Source organism: Canis aureus, chromosome 5 (assembly GCF_053574225.1).
Source record: "Canis aureus isolate CA01 chromosome 5, VMU_Caureus_v.1.0, whole genome shotgun sequence".
Taxonomy (NCBI): Eukaryota; Metazoa; Chordata; class Mammalia; order Carnivora; family Canidae; genus Canis; species Canis aureus.
In genome coordinates, this window is record NC_135615.1 from 78,227,468 (window position 1) to 78,254,795 (window position 27,328).

Genomic DNA, 27,328 nt, shown 5'->3' on the forward strand with positions numbered 1-27,328 from the left:
AGAGACACAGAGAGGCAGAGACACAGGCAGAGGGAAAAACAGGCTCTATGCAGGGAGCCCTATGTGGGACTCAATCCTGGGACTCCAGGATCACACCCTGGGCTGAAGGCAGGCGCTAAACCACTGAGCCACCCGGGGATCCCCTAAACATGAATTTCTAAGGGGATTCAAATTAATCATGAATTACCAAAATATAAAGTATCTGTCAATTTGGTTTGGTGTTCCTGATATTTGTGATAACAAAAACTGGGGTAAATATGACTTGACACCAGTTTTGGTTTTTTATTTTAAGTAAACTATACCCCACACATGGGCCGCAACTACCACCTTGTGGTCAAGAATCATATGCTCTACTGTCTGAGCCAGCCAAGGACCCAGAGGCTGATTTTATATATATCTATACTTATCTATCTACCTAAGCTTTAAATGCCATAATTTCCCTTACAAGCACTAATTTAGTTTTATGGTTTTCAAAGTATATTCTAATTTCTCTTGTGAACTCTTCTCAAACTTTTTGAAAAATATATAAAAAATATCACTCCTGGAGCACCTGGGTGGCTCAGTGGTTGAGCATCTGCCTTCAGCTCAGGTCGTGATCCCAGGGTCCTGGGATTGAGTTCCATATCAGGCTCCCTGCAGGAAGTCTGCTGTCCCCCTGCCTATGTCTCCCTCTCTCTCTATCTCTCATTAATAAGTAAATAAAACTTAAAATCACTCCCTCTTTCGAAAAATCAGTCATAATAGAGTTCTAAATCAATAGGATAGAAAGTTGTCTTGAGCAAGGTCATATGTCTCAAAGTATTGCTTGAAAAGAGTTTTATTTTTTTTAAAGATTTTATTTATTCACAAGAGCGACACAGAGAGGCAGAGACCTAGGCAGAGGGAGAAGCAGGCTCCCTGCAGGGAGCCCAACGTGAGACTCGATCCCCTGGGACTCCAGGAACACGCCCTGGGCTGAAGATGGCGCTAAACCACTCAGCCACTGCTGAGTCACTCTTCAAACCACTGCCCTTGAAGAATTTTAGTGGCTACATAGTATTCCATCATGACTGTACCGCTGTGCCATGGTTGAACATTGTCCCTGTGGTTGCTCAGGTAGCTTATTTCTAAACCAGCCATTTTCTCTTATAGAAAATACAGATGACTTTCCTGTGTTTGGGCAGATAGCTTATTTCTAAATAGTGATGATTACCTTTGAAAGTATTTATCTATGTTGGCTTAGGATATGTTCTTTAAAATGGTGGTTCTAGGTCAAAGGATGTGAAGACCACTATTTTTTTTATAGTATTATATGTATACTCAAATCGTTTTTCAGAAAACTTGTGCTGCTTAAGCAAAGCTTCGGTATAGACAGATCTTCCCTCAAAGCAGGAAAGTTGGCATGCCTGGGGCATCTGTGTGAAACAATGTCCTAAGAGCTAAGAAACTAAGAGATGATGAGGAAAAGCAAAGGAATAGCTCTTTAAATGGGCTGGGAGCTCTACCGCTTGCATTCAAATAATGGTTTTTCTTTCAACTGCATAGCAACTATGAAATGTTATGAATTTTTGTCCATTGTGTTGTGAGATAACTCTTAAATGGCAGATCCTTGGAGATCTGTCAGAACAGCTCAAACTTCATGCCACTCTTTTAAAAAAGATTTATTTTTGAGAGAGCACATATCCCCTCCTCCCCCAGTCACACACACAAGGGGCAGGCAGAGGGAGAAGCCAGCTCCCCACTGAGCAGGGAGCATGATCACGACCTGAGCAGCCAAAGGCAGCCACTTATGAACTGAGCCATCCCACACGCCCTCAAACTTCATCTCTTAGCTGTGGTTAATACTGAAGGAACGTAGTGGTTTGTACCTTAGATATGTAGTCTGTTTTCCAATCCTTTAGCTAAATAGTTTTTGATTTGTGGAAAATTGTTTCCTTTCTTTACAGTTTTGGGCATTACTGCAAACACCCCCCCCCCCCCTTTTTAGATTTTATTTATTTATTTGAGAAAGAGCAAGCGCGAGTGACAGGAGGGGCAGAGGGAGAAGCAGGCTCCCCTCTGAGCAGGGAGCCCAACTTAGGGCTTGATACCAGGCCCCAGGGATCATGATCTATCTGAGTCAAAGGCAGACGTTTGAAAGACTGAGCCACCCAATTGTCCCTTTCTTTCCCTTCTTCCCCCCACCATCTAAGGGGTCCTCAAAGTATTGATTTCCTCTCATAAACTTGAGGTTTCTTGCATTCTCATTGCCATTAATCTAGTTTAGGACATTATCCTCCACTAGGATTGCTGCCAAGGTGTTTTGCTGGCCTAAAATCACGCAAGTCCTGTCACAGCTGCTTAGCATGTCATACCAAACATTTTGGAACCTATCCCTTGTCTACCACTTTAGCCACTTGGTGTTCTTCTATCACATGCTTCTGGAAAAAGTATCTGTTGGGATTCATCATTCTGTTTAATTGCCAGAGTGGTGGTGTGTATTCTGTGGATATATGGCCAGGAATAGAATTATTGAAACAATATATTGGTGTCATTTAATATTTTGAGACATTTTCTCAAGTTTTTCCAAAAGGGTTGTTTGCACTTCCTGTAGTTGGTGAGTGCACAGTGGCTCTCACTTTATCTTGGCTCATCATTGGAAAGTTTTTGCTGATTGTGTAAGAGAAAACCTCCTTCATGACTTTTAACCTTGCATTTCTTTGGATCTGAGTGTTTTCTTCCTCTGTTTGTTAACTAGTCTAAGAAAGTTCAGAGGAAGAGAGCAACCATTTTTAAGAATTAGGTCTGGGATCCCTGGGTGGCGCAGCGGTTTGGCGCCTGCCTTTGCCCAGGGCGCGATCCTGGAGACCCGGGATCGAATCCCACGTCGGGCTCCCGGTGCATGGAGCCTGCTTCTCCCTCTGCCTGTGTCTCTGCCTCTCTCTCTCTCTCTGTGTGTGACTGTCATAAAAAAATAAAAAATAAATTAAAAAAAAAGAATTAGGTCTGACAGAGACTGACGTGGTTTTTGGAGCATTAACCGGAAAAGCTTTAGTTCATGTTTGTTACTCTGAGACACAGGTGAGAGAACTTGAAACCAGCATAGCTGAAAGGAAAGTAGCTTAGTTAAGAGATCTAGAGAGGTTTTTTGTGATTTTTGTTTTCAATTCAGGAAAGTTTGGACAAATAAGTCATGGTAAGGCAGGGATCTAGGTGGGCCAAGGAGAGTTTCATGAACTTCCTTCTGTTTCTGCTTCTCAAGCAAATCAGCATGTTGATTCCTTCTTACACAGTCAAGTTTTCCAAGTCTGCTGCCACCTGAGAGGGACCATTGTTGTTTTTCTTGCATCCCTCACTTCCCATTTGGAATATCTTATGAGATTTTTGTTTGTTTTGGTGATGGATTGGAGCTGCATTTTAGCTCTTGCTAGTGTAGCCAGGACACGGGTGCAAGAGCACCTGGCTGCAGGGATCCCAGACAGACCAGGTTTGGCCATTCGCCACTGACAATCCAAAGGCAGAGACAGTAATGGTAAAACGAGAAAGGAATTTAACTGAGGCCAACACTGGGAAGTCAGGGGACTAGCAACTCAAAAAATTCTCTCAAGTACCAAAAATACTCCCCAATTTCTGTAAGGAAGATAAGAGGCAAAAGATTGGTGGGTACCTGCAGTGGGGGTGAGATTTTATTGCTTAGAGAGGGGCTGTGGTTCCCATCAGGGGATGCTTTTCCTATAAGATCATTTACCCGAGTTAAAGAGATAGATGGAAAGAAGAATTTTATCAATTAGAAATTTCAAGGTCAAAATGAAGGTAGTTGAAGTCCTCTTGCCAGAACCACAGGACACGAGGAAGTTTGTTCTCCTAGGAGGCCACTATAGGGAAGAGGTAGATGAATGTAGAAACTTAGCGCATACAATAATACAGCAGTAGGCATCTGCCACATAAAATAAGCTATTTTTTCTTTGGTCTCTAGACCCAGTGTGGGGCTCAAACTCAGAGCGTGAGGTTGAGTCACACTCTCTACTGACTGAGCTAGCCAGGCGACCCTAGAAACCTGTTATTAAGCCAACCGATGTAGAAGTGTAAATCAGATGGAAGAGTAGGAGAGAGCCAGAGAAGAGCCAGGTTGACTGCTTGCTCTTACTTGGTTTTTGTGATTCGTTCTATGTTCCCCCTGTAGGCAGGAGGGATTTCTGAGAAGACCTGTGGCGAGTGGGTAGAGGATACAGTTAGTTATAAGGTTGTAGAAGTTTCTGTTACAAAGAATCTTAGTGGCATCACTGTCTAGTTTAAATCAGGGACACTTATGATCTTGAAAAGAGTTAACCTGATTTCTAAGTCAGCGGAAGCACATCCTGCTTTCTTTGGCCAAGCAGGTAACATAAATGAGTCAAATTGGCTGGGGTATTTACACAGTAAATAGGTGAATCTTCCCAGGCAAATGTATACCTGTCTTAGATCGTAAAACGCTCAGCCTTCTTGATTTCTTTCTACACAGGCTGATAGAAGTAAGTGCAGAAATTTTTTCAGTGTGAGAAAATTGATACAAACATGATGAAAAATGATACTTGACACCCGTGGCCTACTCCTCCTGTGGATAAAATGAAGTTTGCAGTATTGGAGTCTGATGAATGGGAGAGGTTTTCTTCTGTAGGAGGAGTCTAGTCTTCTGTAATGGTATTCTGTTCTGCTTCTTAGGTTGGCTTGGGAGTAATAGCTTGTAATTAGAAATGTTTTTACAATTTATACTTCTTAAATAGATTCTCTACTTCTCTAAAAAAGACAACAAACAAACAATACTGGGCTCATGTGCAAAAGGCATAGCCACTATTTGGAAAGCTTTAATCCATTAGCTTAACTGCTTTTGTTGCAAAGCACTGCCACTGTTTTTTTTAGTTCTTATCTGAAAGTGTGGCCCTGGAGACCCATAAGACATGGGGCTGGTGCTTTTTCACTGCTTCATCTCATCTACGTGGTGATGGTGTTCTAGGTATTTGAACACTTAATTCAGTAATAACTAGCCAGCAATTAATTTAAGATGTGTACAAATAATGCCAGCACTCTAGAGCCAAATGATACAAATTGCTTTCAACTTCTCCCATCTATTTTGAAAGTCTTTTCAAAGTTAAACCCTATTTTCTGGAATTCTTAGGCCACAGCTGGAGCCAACTTTGGACCAAGTTGAATGTTCAAGATTTTGGGGTGGGGACAAAGAAAGACTACTTTTTTTTTTTTTTATAAGTTCAGAATCACCAGAGCGAGAGAAGGAATGAATTTTTAGCCTGGAAGCACAAAATGTTTCTGGAGACAAATTGAGGTGTTTTTAAAAATTATTTAAGTAAACTGCCCAACATGGGGCTCAAACTCAATACTCCAAGATCAAGCATGATGAGCTCCTCCTCCTGAGCCAGCCAGGCATCCCAGGAGAGCCTACTTTCATGTTTCTCTTTTGCTGCTGGGAATAGGAGACTAAAATCCAAATGGTTGCATAAGAACCATCTTCTGAGAATGTGTCTGTTGAAGTCACAGGAGAGTGCCTGTGTGTTATTGTGATGGATGACAAATGGTGGTTTTCTGATTTACTTCTAATTTGTGAATTGACTTTCTATAAGGAGGGAATTTTCCCATCCCATGTCCATCCGTTTCACTATGGATTCCTATTTTATTCAGTAGATCAGGATTCTATCATTAATGTTTCTTGTTTCAGATTTTGCCACATGGAATTTCCTTCAAGTTATCCTTTTAACATGCCACCCCCCCAATCATTCTTTGAGTACATCCTTATTTGGGGGGCATACCAAGATGTTCCAGGCTCATCCTGTACTCTATCCAGCCTCAGAACCACGGTTTCTCCAAGGAGTCATGGATTCTTTGGGGAATACTTAGAAATCAAGACCTGGTTGCTAGGAGTGCTCATGTTAATGCTCGTAGTCTCTTAGCTGAACCATCTCGTTGGCCTGCCCAATTAAATTTAATTTTAGACAACATGTATTATTTGGTAAATATATCTTTTTTTCTGAAATTCAAGTAACTAGTGTTCTGTGGTTTATCTGCCTACAAGTTTAGACTTAGGTCTTTTATTCCTGATCCAGTACTGTAGGCTTCTTTTTCTTCCATTATTATTATTATTTTTTAATTTTTTACTTATTTATGATAGTCACACACAGAGAGAGAGGCAGAGACACAGGCAGAGGGAGAAGCAGGCTCCATGCACCGGGAGCCCGACGTGGGATTCGATCCCGGGTCTCCAGGATCGCGCCCTGGGCCAAAGGCAGGCGCTAAACCGCTGCGCCACCCAGGGATCCCCTTCTTCCATTATTTGTAACTCCCCAAGTCTACGTTTCCTTTATCCCCCATATATTTACTTATTTGTTTAAATATAGAATATACAGAAAGAAATTTTTTAGAATTGTTCAATTCTAAGGGAGAAGAAATGTGTGGGAAATGTCAGAAAGGGAGACAGAACATAAAGACTCCTAACTCTGGGAAATGAACTAGGGGTGGTGGAAGGGGAGGAGGGCGGGGGTGGGGGTGAATGGGTGACGGGCACTGAGGGGGCAATTGACGGGATGAGCACTGGGTGTTATTCTGTATGTTGGTAAATTGAACACCAATAAAAAATAAATTTATTATAAAAAAAAGAATTGTTCAATTCTCAGTGAAAAGGAAATTAAGACTTGCTATTCCTTTTATCTTTTGCCTGAGGACACTTCTGAATGAGCTTGCTAATTAATGACTGAGATCTGGTTGTTAGTTCCTCATCCCCCTTCCCTTCATTGGGATATGTTATTTAATTGAAATGTGTTTGTTGGGCAGCCCCGGTGGCGCCACCTCCACCTTCAGCCCAAAGGTGTGACCCTGGATTCCTAGGATGAGTCCCTCCTTGGGCTCCTTGCATGGAGCCTGCTTCTCCCTCTGCCTGTGTCTCTGCCCCCCCGCCAATCCTCTCTGTCTCTCTGAATAAATAAAATCTTTAAAAAAATGTGTTGGTTTTGGGCTTAGGGTCCCCAAAGTGTGTGTGTGTGTGTGTGTGTGTGTGTGTGTGTGTGTGTGACATTCACACAGGCCCTCCCACCCCCATTCAGCGGTGTATGGAATGGTATATTCAGGAAAGTGTCACACACCCCTCCAGTTTTTATGTAAACCCACTCGTGTTCTGAAAGTAACCACTTTTAGTCTCTGGGTAACCCTTTTGCTTTCTTTCTCTTCATATGAGCAGATACATTCATATATTCTTATCCCCCATCTTTCTTATACCAGAAATCGCCTACTAAAAAAAAAAAAAAGAAAAGAAAAGAAATTGCCTACTATACTGTTTTGCACACTGCTTTCTTCTGATACATCCTGGAAACAACTCCAGAGGTTTGTCATGTGGTTTTCACCTTAGACTTGCATAGTACTCCATTGTGCCGAGAGATAACCATGTCTGCTGTGGGGTCATTTGGCTTTCCAGTTGTTGACAAACAGTGCTGTAATAAATATCTGAGACATTATTTATACATAGGTTTGAACTTTTAGCGGTGTATCTTCAGGGTGAATTCTGAAAGGAATTGCTAAGTGAAAAGGTATGTGTTAGTTTTGTTACAGATTACAAAATTCCTGTCCCTAAAAGTCCCACCAGTTTGTATTCCCTCAGGAGTAAATGAGTTCTGTTTCCTGACAGCTGCACAAATTGAGCGTGGTGTTATACCTTTTACCTTGTCAGTTCTCTTAATTTTATACATACATGAGAAATAGATGAAATTTGGTATATCATTACAGCTTTAATCTGCATGTTTCTTATGGAACTAAGACATTTCTTAATCTATCAATTTTTTTTTTTTTTTTTTTTTTTTTTTTTGTAGACGAAACTGCAAAGGAAATCCGAATTGCTTGGTAGGGATTGGTGAGCATATTTGGTTAGGAGAAATAGATGAGAATAGTTTTCATAACATTGATGATCCCAACTGTGAGAGGAGAAAAAAGGTAAGCCATCCTTTTAAAAGTGATTACTATGTGGTATTCCTCTGGGGTTTTGCTGTTTTATTTTGCGTCTGTCATCAGAAACTATTACTGATTTGGAGGATCCTATGCAGTTTGAGGATAAGGAATAGAACTTAAATTGCTTGCATTGGAACAGTTTTTTTGTTTTATAGTTGGAACAGTTTTTAATGGTAATGCTTTAAAACAGGGATCATGTAATCCAGCAAGCCTTCAATTGATAGTTGTAGTTTATTTTTTTTTTAAGATTTTATTTATTCTGAGAATACACAGAGAGGAGAGAGAGAAGCAGAGACACAGGCAGAGGGAGAAGCAGGCGCCATGCAAGGAGCCTGACGTGGGACTCGATTCCGGGTCTCCAGGATCCCTGGGCTGAAGGTGGCGCTAAACCACTTTAGCCACTCGGGCTGCCCGATAGTTGTAGTTTAAATGCTGATTTTATGTTTGCTTTCATACTGCATGGTTTATTTTGAACTCATTTTTAAAAATCTCTTTTTTTTTTTTTAATTTTTTTTATTTATTTATGATAGTCACAGAGAGAGAGAGAGAGGCAGAGACACAGGCAGAGGGAGAAGCAGGCTCCATGCACCGGGAGCCCGATGTGGGATTCGATCCCGGGTCTCCAGGATCACGCCCTGGGCCAAAGGCAGGCGCCAAACCGCTGCGCCACCCAGGGATCCCTAAAAATCTCTTTAAAGGAAGTGATAAATCAAGGAAACAAGCTCCCATGATACTACTTTGGTGTCCTAGGCTTGTATTTTTATATACATGTTGTGTGTGTGTGTGTGTGTTTGTGTATACACACACATACATACATTTAACAAAACATATGTGTGTATATATATATACATTTTAACAAAATATTTAGCAAAACGTATTGTTTTGCCTTTTTAAAAGTACACATTAATATTGTATAACCAAAAAGCCTGGTGTCTAATATTGTCTAACGAAGTAGCTACATTGATATTTTGTGCATTAAAATGAATGATTCTAAGTTCAAGAATCCTCAGTCGTTAGAAAAAGTTGCAACCAATTCCCCATGCTCTATTCCTTCCTGATCTATGGGATAAAAAGGAACTTTTGTGGAAGTTTTACTATGTCATTCTCCTTGATTTTAGGACTATTGCAAATGAAAACCCTATGTACACATGTTCGGAACAGATTTGTCATTGAGCCCACCATTTTAGTTTTAGCTATAAGAGGCCAGAGAAGACTAGAAGATTGGAGATGAGCTGTCCTAAGACTTTTCCACTCCTGTAGCCAACCCAGATGGGTATTGCGTAGAATTATGTTCTACACGTGGCCTTTTATAATTTTTTGTGTAAAAGGAAATTGATCTTGTAATTGTAAATTTTGTATTTTTGTAGAACTCATTTGTGGGCCTCACTAACCTTGGCGCTACTTGTTATGTCAACACATTTCTTCAAGTGTGGTTCCTCAATTTGGAGCTTCGGCAGGCACTATACTTATGTCCAAGTACCTGTAGCGACTACATGATGGGAGATGGTATCCAGGAAGAGAAAGGTTAGTGGGGTGGATGTGGTGCGGGCTCACTTCACAGCATATTGCCAGCTAGAACACTCTGCAAATGCAGGAAACAAACTTCTGAATGCTCAGTATGTGCCAGACATGATGATAGGTGTTTCATAAACATTGTAAGAATTCAAAATAGTTCCCCCCCCCCTTTTTTTAAATTTTTATTTATTTATGATAGACACACAGAAAGAGAGAGAGAGAGAGGCAAAGACATAGGCAGAGGGAGAAGCAGGCTCCATGCACCGGGAGCCCGATGTGGGATTCGATCCCGGGTCTCCAGGATCGCGCCCTGGGCCAAAGGCAGGCGCTAAACCGCTGCGCCACCCAGGGATCCCAGTTTCCCCTTTTTCTATAAATTATTTATGCACTGAAATGGTTCATATTCAATTGAAGGAAATACATTTGATTATTATGTAATTTATCACTACAGTGTCTCTATGTAATGTGTTGTGATTGTAGTCCATTTAATTTATAGTGATTTATTAAAAACCAGTCAATAAAGCAGAAGAGTTTGAGAGACTTAATACTTCATTGTGACCACAGACTTTTGTCTTGATACCCAAATATGCTGGCTACATTGATAGCCTCTATAAATTCACTAACCTTGGCAAAAATCAATCACCAATAGCAAAGGCACTCATTGCAAATTTAGAGTTGTTGTTTTTTTTTTAAAGATTTTATTTATTCGAGAGAGAGAGAGAGAGAGAGAGGCAGACACAAGAGGAGAGAGAAGCAGGCTCCATGCAGGGAGCCCGACGTGGGACTCAATCCCAGGTCTCCAGGATTACGCCCTCGGCTGAAGGCAGATGCTGTCTGCTGAGCAAACCAGGGATCCCAGAGTTTTTGTTTTTAGATAGAATCAATTTCAAACTGTTTCTAATGGAATTACTTAGTTTATTTCACATACAGTATGTGGATTAGTATTCCTGAAAGATACTATCTATTTAGAGATTCTCTTTGAAGTGGAACTTTCCTGGAACAAATCAGATCTTATCTTTTTTCAAAACGGGATTGAAGGCAACAAATGTCTGAAATTATGTAGGTCTGAGAGCTCTAAGTTGGGAGTTTTGACTCTTGCTCCCATCTATAAATCCTGTATTTGAGAAAGAAAAGATAGAGGACTCATAAGCCCCACATCTTCTGGTAGCCCCATAGACAAGGGTAATGTGTTAGAGTTTTGGTCCTTGTTAATAGTGACCTTTGCTTCAAAAACACTGTGTTTACGGGCAGCTGGCATAGAGCATGTGAATATTCATCTCGGTTAGAGACCCATGTTGGGTGTGGAGCCTATTTAAATACAAAGCAAACACAGGACTTAAAGTTTTTTCCCACCTCCCCATAAAATTATTTCCCCCAAACATTATTTTTATAGTTTTGAATATTTAAATCTAGATTTAAAGATGAAGGTAACATTGTGTGTAAAGGATGATTAATGTAAAATTGATCCTTTTTGATGTTTAGCATTATTTTGCTAAAATATAAATTTACCAGGGATATGACAGCTACATAACAAGTGAAAACTAAATTTCTGTTTTATAAAATGATGTGTCATGGCCTTTTGGGTATTGTGGCTTTAACATAATCTTGAAAAATCTCTCTTTTTTTAATTTCTAAGTGCATGGATTTTTAATATTTCACCAAAATTGTTCCCTCACTTCATTCTGAGTGCACATTTCTACTACTATTTTAATAGACACAGTGCAGTAGAGTGCAAAGGCTTTGTGTTGGATAATGATGGAATCTGGGTTCTGCTCACAGCTCAGTCACTCCCTTATTTTATACATGCGAAAGCCAGGGGCACTTGGGTGGTACAGTCGGTTAAGATTCTGACTCTTGGTTTTGACTCAGGTTGTGATCTTGGTCATTAGAACAAGCCCCACATCAGGTTCTATGCAGAGTGTGAAATCAGCTTGAGATTCCCCCACCCCCACCCCCACGCTCATACTTATGCTTTCTTCCTCTCTCTCATTTTAAAATAAGTAAATCTTTAAAAAATAAAGGAAAGCCAGCAGAGGAGTAGTTATTATTATTAATATTATTATTATAATTTTAAGAGCATGAGAATGGAGAAGTGCAGAGGGAGAGAGAAACTCAAGTAGACTCCACACTAAGTGCCAAGCCAGTCACAGGGTTTGATCTGACAACATTGAGATCATTATCTGAGCCAAAATCAAGAGTTGCACCCTCAACCACCTAAGCCACTCAGGTGCCCCAGAGGAGTTGTTATTTTGGAGTTATAAGTATGGAGTGTCTAACCTGTGATATAAGAGACTTGCAGTAGAGATAAATTTACTTGAATTGATTGAGGGTCCACAAAACCTTAGTACCCTAGGAAGTAATATTTTTACATTTATTTTATAAACGAAATGTTGACTTCCTGAAAGTCACAGTTGTTAGTAAAGAAATAAACTATTCAGTGTCCAAATAGGAGACAGAAACAACACAATAGGTTTGAACATAAAGAACAAGGAATTACTATTTTATATATATGTATCTAAAGTTTTTAAAATTATTGTTAAGTAGTCTCTACAGCAGTGTGGGGCTTGACTCCCAAGATGGAGTCATATGCTGTTCTGACTGAGCCAGCCAGGTGCCCTGGATTAATATTTTTATAGCATACAGGTAGACTTTTTATTAATTTTTAAAAAACATTTATTACTTGAAGATTTCTTTGTAAGGAATCTTATTGAAGTATAGTTTGACAAAATACATTTAGGGTGTACTGCATAGTGGTTTGATAATTATATACAAGGTGCTCACCAAGAATACAGAATTATTAATAAATAATAAATATTAAATAATTAATAATTATCTAAATATTAGAGTAATGGAGGATTGGTTAGTGAGAATTAAAGAGGAATTGAAGAAAACAAGAATAGGAGATACAGGGAGCAGCTGCTACCTCCAGGGCAAAAGAACAAACACCCAAGGAGGAGTCTCACTCCCCATTGCGCAAGTCTGAAATGACTTCTGAAGAATGCCCTGCACAGGCTCACTTGATGGCTGAAAAGGTCCTGGGCTGTTTCCTCAGTGGGGAACCCTCCTTGAAAGTGTGTACAGGGAAATCCTAGGTGTCAGAACCAGGCATCATAGTAAGTGACCTCAGAGGGTCCCTGCGGGGTCATTCACATAGTGGTCATTTGAGAGAACGTGCTGCACAAAAGACCACTTACCACCGTGCCACCAGAGGAGGTGCTGGAGGAAGTTGCTAGACGCTGTTGGCTGCCCAGGCCTGGTGGGGCATGCACAACTGAGCCCTCCAGTGCCCTCTGCTGACACGACTGAATGTTGCACAGGCTGGTGAAAGAGAGGTGGGCCTTAGCTGATGGATGTTATCAAAGAGCAGGCAATGCAGTGTGGTGACTGACACAGAAGATAATGCTCAAGTCCTTTGGGGCTCTTGAGATGCACATTTCTTATTTACAGTACCTTGCCCTGACCCACTAAAACTTGGCACTCTAAAATACTAGGAGCTTAAAATTATTCATTCAAGTTTGAATCGTATCACTGGCTTAATGTGTGGCAAGTTCACATTAGTGAGATTAAAGTATTTGGCCATCTTATGTAAATGGTAAATATAGCCTGTGGTTTTTATATTGCACTCAACATTTCAGTGTGATTTGACCCTAGAAAACTAGTCCTGGTTGCTGTTGTACATATAACTCTTGCCTCTAGGGGATGTATATGGAGAGTCATGGCGTCATTACTTCCGAAACAAATGTGATTACTAATTTGTTTCTATTAAAGTCTTTAAAAATAAGGTGTTTAATATTCTGTGAAGAAATACATATTTTTTAAATAAAAGTAGCAGTTTTTTAAAAACAACATGTATTTTCCAATAGATTATGAGCCTCAGACAATTTGTGAGCATCTCCAGTACTTGTTTGCCTTGTTGCAAAACAGTAATAGGCGGTACATTGATCCATCAGGATTTGTTAAAGCCTTGGGCTTGGACACAGGGCAACAGCAGGTAAGAACTTTTAAATTTTATTTATTTTTTTTAAAGACTCTTTAGAGTAAGAGAGCACAAGCAGGGGTGGGGCAGAGGGAAAAGGAGAGAGAGAATCTTCAAGCAGGCTCCCCACTGAGAGCAGAGCCCGATGCAGGGTCCAATCTCAGGATCCTGAGATCATGACCCGAGCCGAAATCAAGAGCTAGATGTTTATCTGACAGCCACCCAGGTACCCCAGACACTAATTTTTTTTTTAATAAGTGGTACCAAAGTGTTCTTTAGAATGTTTGTAGGAGGAAATTAAGTGAAATGCGCCTTTTTTAGAAAAAGATTTTATTTATTCATTAGAGGCACAAAGAGAAAGGCAGAGACACACGCAGAGGGAGAAGCAGGCCTCCAGCAGGGAGCTTGATACAGAACTCGATCCCAGGACACCCAAGATCATGCCCTGAGCTGAAGGCAGACGCTCAACCACTGAGCCACCCAGGTGTCCCATGAATTAGAGCATTTATTTACTGTCCATTTTACATTTTACTTGATCCGATTTCTGAAAATTACATATGTGGGCACAAACTGGTTCAGCATAGCTCTAGTCCTTATCTGAAAATGCTAAGTTCAAAATGGAGAGTTTCTGGAACATTTCACTTACTGCTGTTTGTATCAGAAGTCGAAAAGCAAGGTATTTTTCTTATTAATCCCAACGTGTGTTGTAGGATGCCCAAGAATTTTCAAAGCTGTTTATGTCTTTGTTGGAAGATACTTTGTCTAAACAAAAAAATCCAGATGTGCGGAACATTGTCCAACAGCAGTTCTGTGGAGAATATGCTTACGTAACCGTGTAAGTGTGTTTCAGCTTCCCGAGGTATACCGTATTCTAAGACTGTTGCTCGCCTGCTATCTGATTTTTCAGTTCATGTTACAGCTCTTGTGGGCTGTCATGGGGCCTGTAATATTTATACTAATTCATTTCCATGGGAACATGTAAACAGCTGACGTGGTAAATGTAGTTGAACTCATTCAGATGTTGAGAGCTGTGTGTGGTTGAGCTCTCACCATGTAATTTATGACTGTGTTGTGAGTTCAGAGAAGGAGATTGGAGTCCATGGAATACTGAAGTAAATGTAAAATTCCTCTTGAAATTTTTCTTAATCGTAAGCTACATGCCTCACCAATCACTTTGTTTTTATTTTTAATATGTAGCGTAAATAATTTCCCTGAAAGAAAACCAAGGAAATAAATGCGTCCTTCCATAGTTCTGAAATGTAATACAATGGAACTTGATTGTTTTCCCTTCTTAATTTTATCACTCTGTTTTATTATAGTTGCAATCAATGTGGCAGAGAGTCTAAGCTTTTATCAAAGTTTTATGAACTGGAGTTAAATATCCAAGGCCACAAGCAATTAACAGATTGCATCTCAGAATTTTTGAAGGTATTCAAATTTTGGTGTATGTTGTTTCTGCTCATTATCGTTAAGTACTATTCTGAATGGTTTTGTTATTTAATGGCCAAATTCATCATGTTAGCCTTTTCTACATATGAAGTGTCTATTTCTGTAATGATCTGGAGAAAACTTTGTAAATTTTAAAGTGGTGAAGCAGGCTATGTGTTAAAAACAATTTGGGGCAGTTTCAGTTATGTAAAGTTATGTGTTAAAAACTTGTATAATTAGGGAAAAGAAACTTGTATAATTAGGAGTGGCAGAGGGTTTTAGGAAATGTAAGCTCTACTACTACCAGGTTAATTTGAATTTGATTTCAGGAGAACGTGTGGAATGTGTGTTTGTTTTTTAAAGCACTACTGTGGTCTTCAGATCCTCCACTCCATATTTCTCCTTTCAGTGTATGTAGATGCATGTGGAGGAAGGGGGGTGGCTCCCTTTCTTTCTAAGTTAGAAAAGCTTTTAGGGGGAAGCCTCTTACCAAGTGGGAACAGGCACGTGGCATGATAGATGAGCTTATCCTATAGCTTCCTTTCTTAGCACAGCCGTTAGCCTGCTTTAGTCATTTACTGAATTCAGTCAGCTAGATATTGGTTGAGTGCTTAACTGTGTTCAGCCACTGATTCAGTGGTTAGGGATAACCCTAGTGGTTGAAACAGAAAACTTGCCCTACAACGTAGTATTGTGGGGGACCGGGGAAGACAGTACAATACATCTAAGTAAAATATTTAGTGTGTCAAGTATTATAAGTGCCGTGGAAAAAAATAAATCTGGGAATGGGGATGGAGAATGTGGTGGGGTGAGAGTGGGATTGGTTGCAGTTAGAAATAAAATGACTGAAAGTGAAGGTGTGAGCCTTGTAGGAAATGGAAGTACAGCTGCTCCAGACAAGAATGTGCCTGGTGGTTTGAGGAGCAGCAGGATCTGTGTAGCTGAAGTGAATAAGCAAGGGGAGACAGATGTTGTGGAGGTAACCAAAGAGCATATCAGATGGAGCCTGGTGGGCTTTTGCTAGAGGCTTGACTTCGAGTGCAGTGAAATGCCATCAGGGAATGGTAAGCATAGGAGACTTATGGTCTGCCTGTAGGGGAGAACTGAGGGCCTGTCTTGAGAATTGGCTGAAGGTGGGATGGGGCAGACAGAGGAGTTGATGCTGGCTTTGACCAAGGGCTAGATAAGAAGGTGATAAGTAAGTAGTATTCTGATTTTTGATATATTTTCAAAGAACTGATACAGTTTACTGACTGGACCTGGAAGTGAGTCAAGGATTACTAAGCTTTGGCCTGAGTTCTAGGTAGGATGGAATTGCCAAAACTGCTCTGAGAAGGGCTGTGGGAGAAATAGGCCTGGGAGAGGGATTGGGAGTTTGTTTGAGGGTGTGTTACATTTGAGACATGGTTCAGGGGAGTTGGGGCTGGATGAAATCGGGATTGAGAGAGACCAGGACCAAGGATCAAGCCCTCAGACACTGAGAGGCTTAGGGAGGTAGGAGTTGCTGACAAAGGAAGCTGAGGAGGAGGAGGACTGGCCAGCGAGTTAAGAGGAAAAATTTAAAAAGAAACCACCAAGCTATACCACTGAATTTCTCACAATCTTTTAGCTTTACCTCATCAGCATGATTCAGTAATTTTAACTGTGTGATTTTTGTATATATGTAATTTTGTATTCTGGTGGCCATGTGTAATTTCAACCCATTTTTCATTGTCCTTAAGTTATTTTTGTTGCATCAAAGTACATAATGGTCTTTGTTTTTGGTAGAACCTGCTTTATAGTTCTTATAATTCCCAAAGTGGGATTATCAGGGAAAAGTTTTTTCAAAAGTATTTAAAAAAATTCTACATCTTAAGAGGCACATCAATTTTAAATCATTGCATACAAATTAATAATATCACTGCTACGTAGTACCTTTTATCTTACGTATCCTTCATTACTTATAGTGGCTTGATCTTCAACAGGTGGGGGGTCTGTTACTTGAAATTATTCTTTATATCATAGATTAGGATCTTTTTACTAATCTTTCTTCTAATTCTTTTAATATAATGTCTTATTTGTAATCAGGAAGAAAAATTAGAAGGAGACAATCGATACTTTTGTGAAAACTGTCAAAGTAAACAGAATGCAACAAGGAAGATCAGACTCCTTAGCCTTCCCTGTACCTTGAACTTACAGCTGATGCGTTTTGTCTTTGACAGGTAAATATGTTTGAGCAGCAGTATTTGTTCATTTGTTCATTATGGACTAATGTGGACAGATTTTACCATAGATCAAGTAATAGAACACTTTGAGACTAGATTTGGAAATGAAAGTTGTAAGTGGGACTTGTCATTTTGAAATGCCAATATTTCCTGATTTTATCACAAAATTCTTAAGGATGCCACCAATATATTAGTGACTAGAAATTAGTGAAAGAATCCTTGTTTTAATTCTATCAAAAACGGCAAAGGAAAACAAACATAGGTAAGAACTGAATTATCTTCAATGTTTATATAAGAAATAAATTCCTACTTGTTAATCCTCCACCCCTAACCCACCCCTAGGAATAGATTTTTATACTATAATTAAAGGAAATGTTTGCATGAGCACATTACTTAAAGCAAGGTCAATGGCTCTCTTGTGATTAAATTAAAACTTCTGAAAAGTTCGGCATCAACCATTTAAATTCATACTTTTAACCTATTTGCCACCAATTGTCACAGCACTATGTTGACTTCTAATTATACAAGTTTTTGAGTAAGATTGCTGAATGAAACTTACCTAGGTGCCATTGAGTTCATTAAAAATAGCTGATAGAGCTTATGCATTGTTTTATGATTGTTTTATATATAAATGTAATTAGCTTTCTTCTTGGTTAGGCAAACTGGACATAAGAAAAAACTGAATACGTACATCGGCTTCTCAGAAATTTTGGATATGGAGCCTTATGTGGAACATAAAGGTAAAACTTTTACCAGGCAGTGATAATTAAGATGCTCAGAGACTGTAACTTTTGGTCAACCTTTGAATACAGAATAGCAGCTTATAACTATTCTTTGCTAAACTCTGTCTGGGAACAAAGACTTTTTAAGTGAGCTGAGATGTTACTTCCATTTTCTTTTTTTTTTTTTTTTTTTTTTGTTACTTCCATTTTCCATGAGTAAGTATACCACAAAGATTAGATGGCTCATCAGTATCTACAAAAGAATATAAAGGGGAGAAGGTACTATACTGTATGAACCCAAAAGTGGTCCCTTAGGTCAGTGCCATATCTGTAATCCCTCATAAAATTAAATCTTTTTGAGCTGCCTCCATGTGTTTTTTTTTAACTTTTTATCAAAAACTTTTGTTGGCATAATTCCAATACTTACACTGTAATTCTTCCCCTCTGTGACCATTGATGAATCCTAGGATGGTGTGACATATTTTCAAGAAGAAATCATTGATTCCCTATTCCTCTTGATGGTCATCAGCTTACCATACAGGGCGGTGCTTAATAGAGAAAAACTTCTGGCCCTTTTGTTTCTCTTGCCCTAATGTGGAAGGACTGCTTCACCTCTTCCTTAGATTCATCTTCCTATTTATTTAATATAGAAATTACATCATAGTTTTTTTGTCTCTCTCCAGAAAAAGCTTCTGGAGGCAACTTAAAATAGACAAAAACCTTAAAAACTGTTGAAAGAAATCGTTGGGGGGCTGCCTGGATGGCTCAGTGGTTGAGCATCTGCCTTTGGCTCTGGTGGTGATCCCGGGGTCCTTGGATTGAGTCCTGTGTCAGGATCTCTGCAGGGAGCCTGCTTCTCCCTCTGCCTATGTTTCTCCCTCCCTCTGTGTCTCATGATTCAAGAAAAAAAAAAAATTTTTTTTTAAAAAGAACAGTCTTTGGGTTGCCTGGGTGGCTCAGCAGTTATGCACTTCCCTTTGGCCCAGGGCGTGATCCTGGAGTCTCAGGTTCAATGCTGAAGTCCCTTTGCTCATCTAATCTTTAAGAACCTGATATATGAAGACCAATCTAATACCACAACACCCCCCAATACTCTTTCTGTTGCTCTGTCCATGGCTAATCAGTTTTCTTTATGGTTTCATGAGGTTGGGGAGATGGAAAGGCTTTTTTTTTTTCTTTACTGGTTCACCTTTACTGTGAAGTAATGGGAGAGGGCTGTGGCAGAAAAAACAGTAGGTAGGTGAGTCTTCGTAAGCCCTAAAATGTGGACTGTGGACCAGCGCACAAGGCGAATGCAGGTGGGCTGTTTATATCGCTATTTTATTCTTTCTAATTAACCTAGAAATTAAAATGGGCACATTTAACTCTGGAGTTAATATCTACATCTAAATTCAGTACATGGGGCACCTGTGTGGCTCAACGGTGACCGTCTGCCTTAGCTCAGGGCATGGTCCCAGAGTACTGGGATCAAGTCCCACATTGGGCTCGCCTGAGAGCCTGCTTTTCCCTCTGCCTATGTCTCTTGCTCTCTGTGTCTCTCTCATGAACAGATAAATAAAATCTTTAAAAAAATAAAAATCAGTACAAGTACTGTGGGGTGCCTGGCAGTCTTGCTTGGAAGACCACATGCACTTTTGATCTGAGGGTTGTGCATTTTAGCCCCACATTGGTTGTAGAGATTACTTAAGTAGGAACTTTAAACAAGGCTCTCAAACCACTGAAAACTCAATCTTCTCCTAACTTATTTTTAATATGTATTTTTAGTTCAGCTCTTAAAAATTAAAGGAGGACTTCTTGTTTGTACTACTGTTGGTGTTCAGTTTTTCAGCATTTTGGGTTTATCCTTCATTCCAATTTGCATTCTAGACCTCCTATCTGCAGTAACTTTTTTTTAAAGATTTTATTTATTTATTCATGACAGACACACACAGAGAGAGAGACAGAGGCAGAGAAACAGGCAGTGGGAGAAGCAGGCTCTGCGCAGGGAGCCCAACATGGGACTCGATCCCAGGTCTCCAGGATTACACTCCGGGCCGAAGGTGGCGTTAAACCTCTGGGCCATCAGGGCTGCCCTGCAGTAACTTATAAATATTGAATTAGAGCTTATAAAATTCTTATTGAAAGGGCTGCTGATGGCAGATTGTTTTCACATGCCACTATCTGAAAGTGTCTGTATTTTGTTCTTGAAAAATTTATTTCCTCTGATGTGGGCAGTTATTTTCATGCAGGACATTAGAGACTTGTTGTCTCTTAGGGCTTCTGTTGCTGGCAAGGAGTTGGTGGCTAAGTCTTTTTTTTTTTTTTTTAAATTCTTGTGAGCAACACAGAGAGACAGATATAGGCAAAGGTAATACCAGTTTCCCTATGGGGAGCCTGATGCAGGACTCGATCCCACGATCTCAAACTGAGCAGACAGAGCTCAATCACTGAGCCACCCATGTGCCCCCTTAGTCTTTCTTGATGTGTGGCCTGTTTTGTCTGATTTTCTTCCTTTGGGTTTTTGGGGTCTTGCACTGTCACGCTTAGTTATTGGGGTAGGTTTGAAACGTGTTTTTCTTCCTGGGAAGGACAGTAAACAATTCCTTGTCAATTACCTCTTAAAATGTCGTTTCATTCATTTTGTTTGTCTCCTGAAATTCTGCTAGGTGTGGGTTAAGACAGTTCTCCATGTCCCCTGACTCACTCGTTGCTTTCTCGTTTTGTCGCTTTCTCCTTTCTGCTTTGTTCAGCTCTATCTTCTACTTTATTGATTCTCCATTCAGGTGTTGACTTTGAGTTGCTTCAGTTTGGTTCTTTATCATATGATTGTCATGTTTTATCCTTTTAATTCTAATTATTTATTTAAACATACTTAAGTGTTCACTTGTCTGTTTTCCAGTAGCTGAGGAGAAAAATCCTTATGCGTTTTGTTCCACTGTCTGTTGGGTAGGCTGCCTCTCAGTTGTAGTGATGCATGTTTTGTGTTGCAGTGTGTGACCGCATGTGTTTGACAGAATTCACCTTCCTTAGAACCATCACTCATCCCAGGACCACATGTAAATAAACTCTTGTGCACTTTTTAGACTTTGTAGGTAGTGTGAATTGTGGTAGATAGAAACATGAGTCTAGCATCTCAAGAACGTGTAATATTTGGGGTTTTATCTCCCTTCCTCCTCCTCCCCAGTGTCAGCTATAAGGCAGATCATTTTTTCCTGCTATTTCCTGTGCTTGACAGGTTTGTTTTCTCCACATTTCTTGAACTGAGGAACCCTAGTTTCACCCTGGGAGAATCTGGCTAGATTCCTCTCAAACGGACTTCAACCAGTCTCTTTGGCCCCATGTGCATGTGCAGAATCATTCTAGATTTCTTAATGTTTTCTCTCCTGATAGTTTCTAGTTATCTATGCCAGTACCTATTTTGACAGCAATTCGCCTTTAATGACGTTCCTCCAGTTTTTCCTAAAACATTTTCTTGTTTTATTCTAGAAACAATAGCTTTTTAGTTTCACTCTCCCATCTGGTTAGTTTGTGTAATTTTGTAACGAGTAAGAGCAGCTGATACTTGCTAAGGATATAGCTGATAGGCAAAGTCTACAACAGAATAGCTTTGTAATCATGACTTGGGTGCCCAGAATGTCAGAGCTTTCCAGCTGTATATTTTAGAGAAGAAATGGAGAGTTAAGGTAGCGAGCTGCTTAAGACAGTGTCGGCTATATTACTGTGTAAAACTAGATTTTTTTTTTTGGTTAAGTGACGTTCTTTTTAAGGTGACAGGCCTTTAATTCTATGAGATGTGTAAACAATTTTAATCATTATAATTCAGACTGAGGATATAAGAAGAAATATTGTTCTGCAAACCATCTTTCACTTTATCCCTTTTTCTTTTCCAGGTGGGTCCTATGTGTATGAACTCAGTGCAGTCCTCATACACAGAGGAGTGAGTGCTTATTCTGGCCACTACATTGCCCATGTGAAAGATCCACAGTCCGGTGAATGGTATAAGTTTAATGACGAAGACATAGAAAAGATGGAAGGGAAGAAATTACAACTAGGGATTGAGGAAGATCTAGGTAAAACCTTTAAGTTGTGAGTGCCCTTTTAAAATATAAATTTTTCTTAATGGAAATCTTGGTACTAAATACTTAGGGCCCAAGATTGTTATGGGTTATCAAGGATATTTGCATTTCTTAATCACATAAAAAACATCTTAAGGAATTTTTCTCCCAGAGATGATTTTTGTAATAGTTCAATGCAGTTTAAAGGCAAATACTCAATTACCAGTTTAATTATGGATGGGATGGGGAGAGGATAGTGGATTTTAGGTGTAAAATGAACAGAGCAGTAGATTTAACATAGTAGGATTTGTAATCCTTTTCTTTGAGTTAGAAAATATACTTTGAGGAAATAATTTAGCAGGAGTCCTTTGCTCTTAGAATAGTGCCTACTCCTCCTTGCTAAGTATCATACCCCATCCCTCAAATGTGAGCAATGTATCTGGGGAGTGTTGAGGTCTACCCTTAGGAGTATTTGAATATCTGTTCTCCATGTTCTTGAGCCAGAGTACCCACTTACTCCCTAAAGAACGAATACGCAAGTAAGAGCTATTTCAGCTGAGCTTCTTTTCACTTTATTACCATGCTTTTATTTTTGGGTAAGGTTTGGACTATGGGGCCTAAATAAGAGAAAAGGAATGGGAACAGGTATGTGTCTTCTGCCAGTGTTCTTGATGGATCAGAGCTACTTTCCCAAGGTTTCAGGGAGGAGCATGGCCTTTGGAGTTGGCTTTTGATGTGTATAAGGGAACCTTTCCACAGATGTTTAAGTGAGACCGTATTGTAATTTATAGAGAGTTTGTATTTTTAAATCATGATTAGGTGTTTATAGATATTCAGCAATGTTATTTCCTCATTAATAATCAGGTTCTTAGCATTTTCTTATATATATCTTTATTAGACTATTAGAAGAAAACAGATGTGTCTTTAGGTCTTCTCTACTGAGGTTTACTATAGGATTAAAAGCATTGCTAAGGTGGTCTTATCTTCTACATATAGATAGTCCTAAATTTTAAAACAGTTCAGGAGAAAGAGACTCCCTATCACCCTATCAGGATCCCATTCCATACTTTTAATGGCTCTTATGCTGTATGCAACATACACTATAAGTGTTATCTTTCGTTTTCTTACCAAAAATAGAAAATCCTTGTTCATTAAATTCTGTAAGTCTTTTATTCTTGTATTCTATCATGCACTTTGAATTGTTTTATATTCCATCTTACACAAAGTATTGAACATGTTGGGCTTGTATGGCTCATTCAGTTGAGAGTACAATTCCTGGTTTCAGCTCAGATAACGATCTCAGGGGTGAGATCAAGCTCCACATGGGACTCTGTTCGGCATGGAGTCTGCCCTTTGCTCCTCCCCCTGCTTGCGCATGCCTGCTTTCTTCATAAAAACTCTTTTAAAAAATATTAAACATGGTAAATCTTAGTACATTTTAGTTTGAAATGCCTGACCTCCTCTTCACTGTACATGCTCATGCATTTTTAAGTCCACGGTAGTCTTCAAACTTTTTACTCCTGTGTTCTCTAAAGAATACTGAACAAATTTGAGTTCCTTGCGTGCGCATACACAAGTGGAGAGTAAGAGAGAATTCTAAGCAAGCTCTGCACTCTACCTGGCTCAGTGTCAGGCTCAACCTTAGAACACTGAGACCATGACCTGAGCTGAAACCAAGAGTCAGATGCTTAACCGACTGAGCCATCAAGGTTGCCCCTCCTTGCACTTTAAAATCCAATTTTTTTTAAAAATCATAATTTTAGCTACAAATAATGTGATTTCTGACTTAAATAGGAAAACTATTAAAGCATAACTCTTTTTAAGGACATCCAAATGAAATTAGAGTCAGTACCAACTTTTCAGAGACACATAGATGGGTCTTTCTTTAGAGCAGGACATTATTAACTGTTGCCCTTTCTTCCTTGGTAGTATTTCCACTATAACTGACCATATGGGATTTTGTTCTTATGGAATGTACTGAGGATGTCTGTAACCAGAAATCTCTAGTTTTTTTGGATTGAGCTTTTTAAAAAATTTATAAATACCACCACATAATCAACCAATATAAATATGTTAATAGACTTGATTTAAACATAAAGCAAAAAAATTTATTGGAAATATTTCTTCTAATGACACAGCAAAAACCTTTATTTTCTGGGTGAGAGGTTATATCTTTTTTTTGTAAACTGGGCAGATGACTGAGAAAGGCACAAAACATGAGTGGAATCTCACCCTTGAGGCAGATGGATTTTAGAAAAGAACTTATTGAATCGAAGGGGGTCTGGTCCTTGATTTCCCCAGAACTAAGTAGGAACTCCTCTCCTCACAAGTTACTCTGGGATACACAGCACCATTTTGAAGATCACATTCAAGGACAGACTTGACATGGAAACACTTAACATGTCTACTTGCTACTGAATTCATAGATATTAGTGACTGATCTTTATGGTCATTAGCATTTCACTTTATTGAACATGCCATTTTGTTTGGGCAATTAAATCTAAATTTTAAGAATTATTAAATTTTTTTTATTTTATTTATTTTATTTTTTTTTAAATTTTTTATTTATTTATGATAGGCACACAGTGAGAGAGAGAGAGAGAGAGGCAGAGACACAGGCAGAGGGAGAAGCAGGCTCCATGCACCGGAAGCCCGATGTGGGATTCGATCCTAGGTCTCCAGGATCGCGCCCTGGGCCAAAGGCAGGCGCCAAACCGCTGCGCCACCCAGGGATCCCATAAATTTTTATTTTAATTCCAGTTGATTGTGTTATTAGTTTCAGGTGCACGATATAGTGATTCACCACTTCCATATGAAACCCAATACTCATCACACCAATGCACTCTTTAATCCTCAACACCCATTTAACCCATCTGCCTTTCTGCTCTATTCTGGGAACCATCAGGTTTATTTCTATAATAATCTGTATTTATTTTTATAATTTAAGACCAACATAGAAATACATGGATCAGTAATACCTTTTTTCTGTTTCTAGCCTTGTTTTTGTGAAAAATAGTACTTTCGTAACATCTTTTAAAAACGTATTATGGCACACAATGGAGTTAGGGTACTAAACCTGTTCAAATATTCAGACATCTAATGGGCCTCCTGAATTTGTATTACCTTTTGGTGTTTTAGATCCCTCATAACATAACTTGAATGTGGGGTGCTTGGGTTGATCCGTTGGTTGGGCGTCTGACTTGATCTAGGCTCAGGTCTTGATCTCAGGGTCATGAGTGGAAGCTCCGAGCTGGGCTTCACACTGGGTGTGGGTCCCTACTTAAAAAATAGTTAAGTGAATTAGTATCTTAAATGTGTATTGTAGGAATTATGTTCTCTGGCCTTCCTCTTGTCCCTCCCCAACAAAAGCATGAGTGGACTATAGGCATTCTAATTTATTTTATTTCTCGACCTCAGCAGAGCCTTCTAAGTCCCAGACACGTAAACCCAAGTGTGGCAAAGGAACTCATTGCTCTCGAAATGCGTACATGTTGGTGTATAGATTACAAACTCAAGAAAAACCTAACACAACTGTTCAGGTACCAGGTAAGCAATTTTCCAAGATTACATAAGGCAAATACAGTAGAATTAAAATAATGGAGGCTTAACAGAACTGTTCCACTGTCCCCTCCTAAAGAAAAGCAAAAATATTTTTAAAATTCTGTAGGTAATCAAAACATGTATTTTAAAGAGCCATTTGGTTTTATTTATAAAGCATACAAATGTATTTTAGCCACTTTTAATTTTATAGATATTTTTTTCAAGGAATAGTTGCAGGGTACCTTGCTGGCTCAGGTGGTAGGGCATGTGACTCTTGATCTCATGGTCGTGAGTTTGAGCCCCACCATGGGTGTGGAGCCTAATAGAGTTACTACTGGCCTAAAGGCGATCTTCGTTGGTATTTTACCTAATACTGCTCTTTGCTCTGTGGCTTCCTCTTTTGAGTGGTATTCCTAAGCCATTTGATGGCTCCAGTTGGCTGGTGACATCATGGAGAACCAGGTCGGACATCACCCGGTATTGTTCTAGTGGCTGTTTTTTCAGTTTTATTTTTGCCTTCAGGGTGGAGGTCTGTCCCTGAAAGGGAGTCTTCAGGAGAAAGTTGCCACCACAATCCTAGCCAGTCTTTGGTATAACTCAGAGATTGGCATGGTTGTGTTTTTGAAAACAGGAAGACGTTATTTTCTTTCTTTGTGTTGAATAGCCTTTCTTCAAGAGCTGGTAGATCGGGATAATTCCAAGTTTGAAGAGTGGTGTATTGAAATGGCCGAGATGCGCAAGCAAAGTGTGGACAAAGGAAAAGCAAAACATGAAGAGGTTAAGGAGCTGTACCAAAGGTTACCTGCTGGAGCTGGTCTGTAAGATATTCTGGGACAGCACTGTTGCCATGATGTGCCTTTTTTCTTTCATGTTCACAGATGTATATGAACAAACTTTCTCCCACCCTTTCTTATAATCCACTTAATGCCAGCTTAAGCACTACAAAAGTATTGTGTAAACCAGCAATAATTTGATGTGTAGCATTCCATATAATTTTCATTTTCATGTACTTTTAAAAACGGGAAGCTCTTAATAAATTACAAGGTTTAGGTCAGCACTCTATGTATATGTGAGTCCGATAGATGTTTTTATTTTGTGAGATATTTGTTCTTAAGGAAAAATCTGATGGATTATGGAAGCAGCTCACTATGTTGTTTCCTTCTGCACTTTGTGCCCTAACAGTATTAACAGGCATTGTTTTCTATGAATTCTATTTTTATGATACTATTACCCTAATTTGAAATTTAACATCAAATATTATGCTAAGAATAGGAGAGTTTACTGCTGACACCTAATTTCTTAAGAATTATCCCACATGAGCCAGCTCATCCCGTTACCGTGTGCTTATTCAAGTTTACCTAGGGCCTTAGAGAAAACCCCACCATTTCAAGGTTGCTAGGCCATTAGTAATGATACACTGCTGTCTTTTTCGTTTCAAAGACAGAAATCCCCATGCCCAATTCCTGCCTAAAGAGGCAATTTAATCCTAATTTTAGAAAATAAATACTCAAGCATAACTGTACTTGTTTTGTCTATTTCATATTATCAATTACTGATACGAGTATAAATTGCTAAATATGTAAGAATAGGTCTTAACAGTTCTTTCTGAACGATATCTTACTTCATTTTGATCTTTTTTATAACCTGTTAGTGTCACTCTGTCCTAAGGTGTGGGGTTATTCTAAAAAATTAGACTGACCTTACCGGAAATGATTTGGAAATGAGTATGATTCAAATCTCCAAATTTATTAAAAGGAGTTGAGACCCAGAAATCTATTTTTTGAACTGTATTCCCAGTTTTCCTGCATTCACTGAACTAGAGGAAGGGACTTACTGAATCTAACATTAAAATGCTGTTTTTGAACCACTCTTTAAGACTAGGGCATGGCCCAAATATGTAATGTTTCAGATTAACACATACTTGGGCCGCCTTAGCTTTTTTACTCAGTCTATAAGAACCTGTGCTTA

At 39.3% G+C, this 27,328-nt stretch overlaps 1 protein-coding gene across 4 annotated transcripts in view; it reads left to right on the forward strand.

Annotated features, from left to right (window-relative positions):
• Positions 1 to 27,328, forward strand: part of USP48 (ubiquitin specific peptidase 48) — an 86,158-nt gene that overhangs the window by 21,361 nt on the left and 37,469 nt on the right. For 2 of the 4 annotated variants that reach the window (XM_077899241.1, XM_077899243.1), the window contains exons 2-11: positions 7,806 to 7,926; positions 9,309 to 9,465; positions 13,320 to 13,447; positions 14,143 to 14,267; positions 14,752 to 14,860; positions 16,928 to 17,061; positions 17,722 to 17,804; positions 21,656 to 21,835; positions 25,241 to 25,366; positions 26,025 to 26,174. In XM_077899241.1, coding sequence (XP_077755367.1) covers positions 7,806 to 7,926; positions 9,309 to 9,465; positions 13,320 to 13,447; positions 14,143 to 14,267; positions 14,752 to 14,860; positions 16,928 to 17,061; positions 17,722 to 17,804; positions 21,656 to 21,835; positions 25,241 to 25,366; positions 26,025 to 26,174 — 1,313 coding nt within the window. Of the gene's footprint in view, positions 1 to 7,805; positions 7,927 to 9,308; positions 9,466 to 13,319; positions 13,448 to 14,142; positions 14,268 to 14,751; positions 14,861 to 16,927; positions 17,062 to 17,721; positions 17,805 to 21,655; positions 21,836 to 25,237; positions 25,367 to 26,024; positions 26,175 to 27,328 lie in introns of all 4 variants that reach the window. The other 2 variants (XM_077899240.1, XM_077899242.1) reach the window with 1 other exon arrangement.